The sequence below is a fragment of the Octopus sinensis genome, linkage group LG20 (genome assembly GCF_006345805.1).
Source record: "Octopus sinensis linkage group LG20, ASM634580v1, whole genome shotgun sequence".
Classification (NCBI taxonomy): Eukaryota; Metazoa; Mollusca; class Cephalopoda; order Octopoda; family Octopodidae; genus Octopus; species Octopus sinensis.
Window position 1 is genome coordinate 9989872 of NC_043016.1, and position 10063 is coordinate 9999934.

At 37.3% G+C, this 10063-nt stretch overlaps 1 protein-coding gene across 1 annotated transcript; it reads right to left on the reverse strand.

Moving 5' to 3' along the window:
- Positions 1-181: 181 nt before the first annotated feature.
- On the reverse strand, positions 182-8806 carry LOC115222645. The gene is made up of 3 exons (XM_029792964.2): positions 8521-8806; positions 3951-4298; positions 182-438 (listed from the first exon to the last, which is right to left on the reverse strand). Exons 2-3 carry the CDS (start codon positions 4282-4284, stop codon positions 215-217), a joined length of 558 nt encoding a protein of 185 aa, XP_029648824.1. The 5' UTR covers positions 4285-4298; positions 8521-8806; the 3' UTR covers positions 182-214.
- Positions 8807-10063: the final 1257 nt, after the last annotated feature.

Here is a 10063-nt window from a genome sequence, read left to right on the forward strand (position 1 = left end):
ATTTTACTGGTGAGGGTGTTACATTATAAGGCACAAAAAGAAAATGACTCTCCCCAGACACAACAGAATATGTTGATTAAAGGTTGTTTGTTTGTGCAGGACAGATCTATGGCAAAATCTCAATAAAATGTTATACCACACATTAAATATATTAAAAACTTTTTTTTAATAAATTCTTTCCTTTAAATATAATTAAATAATGTATTTACATTTGTTAATCTTTTTTCACAGAGTCATTGGTAATAGTATTTTGTTTTGTATTAAATTCTTTGTTAGGAAACATATTTGAGAAAGCATCTTTTTTTCTATCGAAATATTTTACAAGTTCTTCATAATCTTCTTGTGCTAAGTCAAACAGAGTTTTTTTCGGGTCATCCTTTTGGGGTGGTCTGCAGATGCCAATATCAAAAAGACGACTTGATCCAATCAGGAAAAAAGCTGCCAAAAAGAAAAAGAGATAAATTCATAAATAGAATTCAAATAAACTGAACAATCAATCAATTTATCAGTGTTGTGACAAAATTTATCCCAAGTGCTACCTTCTAGAAATCTTGTCTCGAATTACATGGCTTCATGTTTTATTTCTGGTTTCTATAGCATTGATATGTGAACACTTGCACAGCCTAGGTCGTGGCGTAAAATGTGAGAGTCTACCATCCAATGGGTGTGTGCATAATTTCATATTAGATTTGAACTTGTGACCAAGTTTCTAATCGACAAAAATTTCACTCCTCAGCCCTCCTTCATACAGGCAAACAGACAAATGAGAAGACATTTATTTATTTATATGGAACCTGAGAGTGAGAGTGATAGTTTTACTTAGCTCCAAACCAGAGTTCTTATTGAGCACTTATTGAAGTGTACCAACCATGACCACCACACTGTTTTTGGACTGTACCCTAGACAGCATAATGTATGGATAAGAGAGAAATCTTTTTACTGTATATACACTATAAGAGGAATTGAGCACTAAACAAACCAACAGTACCTGAATGCTACTGCTACTTAGAGTGGTCAATTATAATTTCTGTTTACACACATAAAGGTTATAGGCACAGGCATGGCTGTGTGGTAAGAAGCTTGCTTCTTGACCACATGGTTCCTGGTTCAGTGTCTTCTACTATTGCCTCAGGTTGACCAGAGTCTCGTGAGTGGAATTGCTAGATGGAAACCGAAGTCTGTCAAATATACGGCCATTGCCAGCCACGTCTGGCCCCTGTGCCGGTGGCATGTAAAAAGCACCATCCGATCGTGGCCATTTGCCAGCCCCGACTGGCACCAGTGCAGGTGGCATGTAAAAAGCACCCACTGCACTCACGGAGTGGTTGGTGTTAGGAAGGGCATCCAGCTGTAGAAACACTGCCAGATCAGACTGGAGCCTGGTGCAGCCTCCTGGCTTCCCAGACCCCAGTTGAATCGTCCAACCCATGCTAGCATGGAAAACGGATGTTAAACGATGATGATGATGATGATGATATCTGTGTGTGTGTCTTTGTGACAGTGTTTGTCCTCCCATCACTGCTTTACAACTGGCGCTGGTGTGTTTATATCCCTGTAACTTAGTGGTTCAACAAAAGAGACCAAAAGAATAAGTACTAGGCTTGAAAAAGGTGGTACTCCAGAATGGCTGCAGCCAAATGACTGTAACAAGTAAGTGTGATAAAGCTAGATCAAGCCAATGGGAAAACCTCTTTGTGGTTACTTGACCTTCTAAAACTGAAGTCAAATGGCCGTTTGCCAGCTCTGTCTGGCACCTGTGCAGGTGGCACGTAAAAAGCACCCACTACACTCACGGAGTGGTTGGCGTTAGGAAGGGCATCCAGCCGTAGAAACACTGCCAAACTGACTGGGACTGATGAAGCCTTCCGGCCTCACAGACCCCAGTTAAACCGTCCAACCCATGCTAGCATGGAAAACGGACGCTAAATGATGATGAAATCTACCTGAAATTGCATTCAAATTTATCAGCTTACAGAAAAAGACATTATGCTGCCTAGGGTACAGTCCAAAAACAGTGTGGTGGTCATGGTTGGTACACTTCAAATAGTGCTCAATAAGAACTCTGGTTTGGAGCTAAGTAAAACTATAACTCCCTATTCTTCACCTCACTCTCAGGTTCCATATAAACAAATAAATGTCTTCTCATTTGTCTGTTTGCCTGTATGAAGGAGGGCTGAGGAGTGAAATTTTTGTCGATTAGAAACTTGGTCACAAGTTCAAATCTAATCTGAGATTATGTACACACCCATTGGATGGTAGACTCAAGTTTAACGCCACGACCTAGGCTGTGCAAGCGTTCACATTATGGTCTCTGGTTTGACGACAATTTTCTTCCATCCTCACATGACATCTGACGATATGCTGACTAAAGATCAAAACATGTGGATATCATCATCATCATTTTAATATCCATTTTCTATGCTGGCATGGGTTGGACGATTTGATAGGAGTTGGCAAGGCTAGGAGCAACACAAGGTTCCACTGTCAGTTTCGACATGATTTCTGTGGCTGGATGTCTTTTTAATATCAACCACTTTACAAAGTGTAACGGGTGCTTTTTATAATGGATCCAGCATAATATAGATATTGTAAACAAGTATTTATAGATAACTATAAATCTTCACTACCACACAAAAAAGAAAATAGAGAAAAGAAGCAAAAACCGAATCCTCAAACAAAACGCCAAACTGTGTTAGAAACCGTCAAATAAAATGTCAGTTTGTCAAACCCTTCAGCATTCAGATTACTCTGTTAAATGTAATTCTTTACTTTTTTTTTACTTGTTACATTATCCATTATGTCATTTTTGTAGATAGTAGTGTTGACTTGAGGTGATTTGGCTGCTGTTTTTAGCAGATCAAGAAACCACATAGAGCTACTCTTAATGGCTCAGTTTCTCATATTTTTACATGTAGTGGTTATTGTTTAGCCCTCGGTCTGCCTGGATCAAATAGCCCTATGATCAAAAGTGTTCTACTGATGACCATCCTGTCTATTTTGTATATCTAGGACTACATTGCCCTGAAGGCAATGTGTGATTTGAGAAAGATTTGGCTGCTGTTTCTAGCGAGTAGCCATGTTGGGGCTCCCTCATTCCCATTTGCAGCTTAGTTTAACCTTACTGTACACAAAAATTTAACATTAATCATAATGTTACAATTTACATTTGTGAAGGCATGTGGCCAAGTGGCTAGGGTGTTCAAGCTCATGATTGTCAGGTCATGAGTTCAATATCAAGTGGCATTTCATGTCCTTGAGCAAGACACCTTATTTCATGTTGCTCCGGTTCACTCAACTGGCAAAAATGAGTTCTACTCATAATTCCATGCTGGAGCACCTCCTTTAGTTGAGCAAATTGACCCCAGGACTTATTTTTTGTAAGCCTAGTACTTATTCTAATGGTGTGTTGTTTTTTTTTGTTTCCAGTTCATTATACAGCCATATCTGGGCTCAGTTTGTTGTTTGATACACAAGAGGATTATTATTATTATTATTATTACTTTGCCTGGAAACAGGTGAGTATTAATGACAAGATAGGCATCAGGACATAGGAAATGTACCTCAATAAAGTTGATCCAACTCATGCAAGCATGGACAAGTGAATGTTAAGATGATGAGCTCAAAATCTCTCGTGGAAGCGTCATCCAACCAAAATGCAAATATATGGGAAACTACCACTTGTATCATCTCTTGTGAAAGGTAGGAGAGTCCAGTTTGCTGGACATTGTTGTAGAGCTGGAAACCATCTACTCGCGATGCCAGAGGGCGCACACTCTCTTACCCTGATATAATCTCCAAGGATACAGGCATCCAGCAACAGGACCTCCGTAATGCTATGATGGACCATGAAGTCTGGCGTAGCATGGTAAATTCCATTGTCTCGACCACGGTCAAACAATTATGATGATGATGATGATGACGATGATGGCAATACAAATATGCATACTTACTGAAGCTCAAAGGTAAAACCATTCCCAAGAATGGTAGTTTTTTCCCAACAAATTCTCTAGGTGGATTTCTCAGCTGGGTCAGCAAAATCAAGCTAATACCATAGCTAACTGAACTGCCTATATATTTGCAGGAAGCGCAGTCACCTTCCTGAACCCGAAATGCATTTTCTAACCAAGGATATTTTTCGGCAAGGAATGAAGGAATGGGTGTAGGTTCTAGAATGTTCTTCTCTGACACATTATCATCATCATTGTTTGAATCTGGTGAAGTTGAAAATATCACTTGTCCGTCTTTTTTGTGCTTGAGTCCCAGAAACTCTTTTATAACGTCCATTATGATGTATTTTCCTGCCAAGAGATTTTACAACAATTAACGAAAATAAATATTATATAAAATGAACACTCGACATACAAATAAAATAATAAACATATAAATAATCCCACAGACATAAGGGGACTTACAACCGTATTTCATGGTCTGCTACCACAACAGCTCCTTTATAGGATCCAGTTAGCTCAAGACATCATCAGGAGGGACCACGTCTGGTTTCGGCCCCTACTCCTCTACCATTTTGACGTGGCGGGGCCCCCCCTTTCGGAGGTGTCTTCAGCTCTGGTGTTGGGTGCACGTCTTCTTTCTTCTGTTCCCTGGCCTCTTCGATGTATCGTCAGCGAGTATCAGCCGGTGACTGACTGTCTTGTCGAATTTTTCCTTTAAATACCAGCCCCAGCAAGTTGTCACAATGAAAACATGACTAAATCAGCTCGTTAACCTTTTAGCATTTAGATTACCCTGACAAATGTAATACTCTTTACTCTTTTACTCTTTTACTTATTTCAGTCATTTGACTGCAGCCATGCTGGAGCACCGCCTTTAGTCAAGCAAATCGACCCCGGGACTTATTCTTTGTAAGCCCAGTACTTATTCTATCGGTCTCTTTTTGCCGAACCGCTAAGTGACGGGGACGTAAGCACACCAGCATCAGTTGTCAAGCAATGCTAGGGGGACAAACACAGACACACACATATATATATATATATATATACATATATACGACAGGCTTCTTTCAGTTTCTGTCTACCAAATCCACTCACAAGGCATTGGTCGGCCCGGGGCTATAGTAGAAGACACTTGCCCAAGATGCCATGCAGGGGGACTGAACCCGCAACCATGTGGTTGGTTAGCAAGCTACTTACCACACAGCCACTCCTGCGCCTGTTTATTTATTCTTAATTGTTTTGAATTTATCAAGTATTATCTCATAGATTTTGATGGTATGATTGTTTATTGTTAGAATGACATTGTAGGGTAGGTATGAGATGTCAGATATGGTTGGTTTAACCTTTTATCATTCAGGTTACTCTGTCAAATGTAATTACTTATTTATTCACTGTATTTTGAAATAATTACACTTTATCTCATAGCTTTGAGATTTTGATTATGTGACTGCTTATTTTTGGAATGACATTGTAGGGTAGGTATGAGATGTCAGATATGCCTGGTTTAATCCTTTAGCATTCAGGTTACTCTGTCAAATGTAATGCTTACTTATTTACTCACTAGGTTTTGAAATAATTACACATTATCTCATAGCTTTTGACAATGCAATTGTTTGTTTTTAGAATGACATTTTAGGGCAAGTGTGAGAGGCTGCATTTGACCAATTTAAATGCCAAAGAGTTAAAGTGAAGTTTACACTTAACACACCAGTATGGAAAAAGAACTTCAGTTTATCTGACAGTCAACCATGACCACCCTGCCTTCTCACCCTACTGCTCCCATTTACATTATCCATTATGTTATTTTTACAGATAGTAATGTTGACTTGAGGCGATTTGGCTGCTGTTTCTAGCAGATCAAGAAACCACATGGAGCTGCTCTTAGTGGCTCAGTTTCTCATATTTTTACATGTGGTGGTTATTGTTTAGCCCCCGGTCTGCCTGGATCAAATAACCCTATGATCAAAAGTGTTCTACTGATGACCATCCTGTCTATTTTGTATATCTAGGACTACATTGTCCTGAAGGCAGTGTGTGATTTGAGAAAGATTTGGCTGCTGTTTCTATTGAGTAAGCATGTTGGGACTCCCTCATTCCCATTTGCAGCTTAGTTTAACCTTACTGTACACAAAAATTTAACATTAATCATAATGTTACAATTTACATTTGTGATGGAAATTGTAGTTGTCATCCCTGTGCCAGTGGCACGTAAAAAGCACCATCCGAACGTGGCCAATGCCAGTGCCGCCTTGACTGGAGCAAATACAGATCTAGTTTGTTTGGCTGCCAGCATTTCAAAAATTAGAGTTTATCGAAAATTTAAAAATTTGCCACATTAATAAAATTTCAAAGCTGTCATTTTGTGTGTGACTGAACATTTTGTCAATATCCTGAAAATAGCACTTGTGTTTTGATATGAAACCACAGAATTATGCATGACCTGTAACCCCTCATAACTTTTTTTATTTTTCAGAGTTTTCGGAAAATTTTGTAAATTTAATTTCTATACGCGGGACTTCATACGATTATGCAAAAAAAAAAAAATTGTGGTAGAGTGTAATTTAAGGCTTAGGCCTATTTGGCTGCTATTTTTAGCACACATGACAACCATCTCAATGACTGCAGCAAAAATATTTGATAAACAAGTCTGCTTTTTTAATACAAACCGACATCTCATGTGAGTAGTCAAAGTAGATGCAGACTTAATTTCTAAAAGTTCATATTACCCACCATTTTCTTGAAATTAGCCCATCGCCCAACAGTGGACAATATCACCCACTTTGGGAAGCTATGCTGTAGAAATAGGTGTCAGAGGATATATTAGAACCAGGGTTCACTTGATGCTTGGGTGTCTTGGTTGAGCTGTTATTTCACAGTAGGTGAAATAGGAGCAGGAGTGGCTGTGTGGTAAGTAGCTTGCTTACCAACCACATGGCTCTGGGTTCAGTCCCACTGCGTGGTATCTTGAGCAAGTGTCTTCTATTATAGCCTCAGGCCAACCAAAGCCTTGTGAGTGGATTTGGTAGACGGAAACTGAAAGAAGCCTGTCGTGTATATATATATATATATATGTGTATGTATGTGTGTGCACATGTCAGTGTGTGTGTGTTTGTCCCCCAACATCGCTTGACAACCGATGCTGGTGTGTTTACGTCACCGTAACTTAGCGGTTCGGCCAAAGAGACCGCTAGAACAAGTACTAGGCTAACAAAGAATAGGTCTTGGGATCGATTTGCTCGACTAAAGACGGTGCTCCAGTATGGCCATAGTCAAATGACTGAAACAAGTAAAAGAGTATGTATGTATGTACGTATGTATGCGTAGTTGTAGTAATGTTTAGCTGCATTGCAAAATCTTAAGAAAACATCAGTGATTTGCAGAAAGTTTATCGATACCCGTAATAAACATCAGGTTGATGTGTTAACGATAGAACTTTCTACAGGGTCACTCGAAGCTTCTACATGGACGCTCATTGACAAGACAACATGTGGTCACGGAAACGACAATTTCAATGTTTACATTATTTAGAGTTAAAACTAAAGATCGCCTTTCCATCAAATCACACCCTGCTGTCCTTTGAAACGGATACATTAGATAATATATTGAGACTGCGAAAAACAATGTAAAATAAATAAATAAAAACACGGTTGATGGTCGCAGTTGGAAAGCCTTTGATCATAAGTCTGCTCAATCATAGTTAACCGGGAAGCAAGTAAATCTCCGTCAAACGATACTCTGTCTTAATTAACAATACGGAACAGAGTTTGTATTCATATAATTCTACTTACTTCGCTTGGTCTTATGCGTTTTAAAAACCTTAATATCATTAAACAATGGCAATTTATTAGTCTTTTACATACATACATATTATATATATATATATAATATATATTATATATATATATTATATATATATATATATATATATATATATATTATTGGTGAATTGAAGAAATGGAGCTGAACGCAGATTGAACAGAAATCGTTTTATTTCATTCTACACGTGTTTCGAAAGGCACAAATTACCAAAATCCGATTACCAAAAACTGTTGATTAATCTACTACAAGATTATTCATCTTTCTATTTCACATAATATATATATATATATATATATATATATATATATATATATATATTATATATATATATATATATATATATATATATATATATCAATAATAAAGGATGAAATTAATTAAGTTAGAAATAATCATTAATTTCACCAAGTAGAGTTCGGCATGTAAAAGCCCCATTCAAGGAAGGTTTAAGTAATACTAAGTAATTAAGGGTTTAGCAACGATTTGCCTCACCACACACCGAATTTAGAAATAGCAGTCAAAAAGTTTTGGCTATTCTTTCTACTTAAAAGGGAGATCCCAGTTTTTTTACTGCTATATATATACATACTTAGGCTACCTGAACGCTACGATAAAAAATAGACTAAACAAGAACGAAGTTTGTTTACTAATGAATTGCTGGGATAGCAAATATTAAGACGAATTTGATAATAAAAAAGACGTTTTAACATATAAAAAATATATATACATATATATTAAGTGAAATAATTACCTGTCTGAAATGTATGCGCTGCCTATTTCATTCTAAGTTAGCTAAGAATATATATATTATATTTACAAAAACTTGAGTATCGTCTAGTTTCACTTATAAAGTGGTCACCTCTAACACATGCTTGAAAACAAGGTGAACTTTTTTTGTGTCAATAGAGTTATCGTTCGTGGTTGTAAGCTGAGATAATTAATAATGCAGGTTCCGGTAATGAATTGATGAAAGCGTGATTCGATTGCGATTCTCGTTTCGAAACAATTTTCTTTTGTTAAATAATTATCGGGGAGGAGGAATCGATTATAATCGTTTTACCGCCGCTCCTAATATTATAGAAACTGTAAACTTTTTGTACGAAAGTAATGTCTTGTAGTATATAATTTTAATTTTCTCTAAATTTTCTTTTCAAAAGATGAGTTTAAGTTTAAATTTTTTAAAAAACTTTTGGTAAATAAATAGCAGCAGAGAAAGGTTTAAATAGAAAGTGAGGGATGTTGGGAAGTGGTTTGTCATATTTAGTTACGTATTTTTACGTTCTGTGTTCAAATCGGGCCAGAGTTACCTATATATTTCCCCCACTTACCTGTAGTCAATATATATATATATTAAAAAAAAGAGTATCGATATATGTAGAAGGTATCGATTATTATTTAAGTGTAAGAAACATTTATTTTGACTTTTTTCATTCATTTATTTTTCAGTATAGAAGCGGCGAGCTGGCAGAAACGTTATCACGCCGTACGAAATGCTTACCAGTATTTCGTCTGCCGCTTATACGTAGTAAAGAAATAGGTATTTCGTCTGCCGCTACGTTCTGAGTTCAAATTCCGCCGAGGTCGACTTTGCCTTTCATCCTTTTGGGGTCGATTAAATAAGTACCAGTTACGCACTGGTGTCGATATAATCGACTTAATCCGTTTGTCTGTCCTCTCTGTGTTTAGCCCCTTGTGGGTAGTAAAGAAATAGAAATAGGTATTTCATCTGTCTTTACTTCTGACCGATAGAATAAGTACTAGGCTTCCAAAGAATAAGTCCTGGGGTCAATTTGCCCGACTAAAGGCGGTGCTCCAGCATGGCCACAGTCAAATGACTGAATCAAGTAAAAGAGTAGGGGAAAATGGGGATCTTTTCGGTTTGAACGGCAGTTTTTTAAAATAATTTCCACGTAACTAAACACTTTTAAACTTCGTATACTGGTAGAATGTGTTTATAAAACATTCTTTTCTCTTGGCTTTATTGAGGAAATTCTATAGTTTGTAAGATATTTGTTGCTTTTTTTCTTCAATTTCTGTAATTTCAACGAATCAATGACGTCTACTGAGGTGAAAACAATCTGTGCCGTATGAATATGTCCCTCGTTTAAGAAACAGTTTGGGTTTATTCACATTTGTGAAGAAAAAAAAGATACCCTTCCCCCCACCCTAACCCTAAAACATTGAAATGCAATAGATCGATACTAGGGTCATAATTATGGGTGACAATTTCATATGACTACGCTAGAAAAAAACTGCCGTTCAAACCGAAAAGATCCCTCACTTTGTTTTCAGCA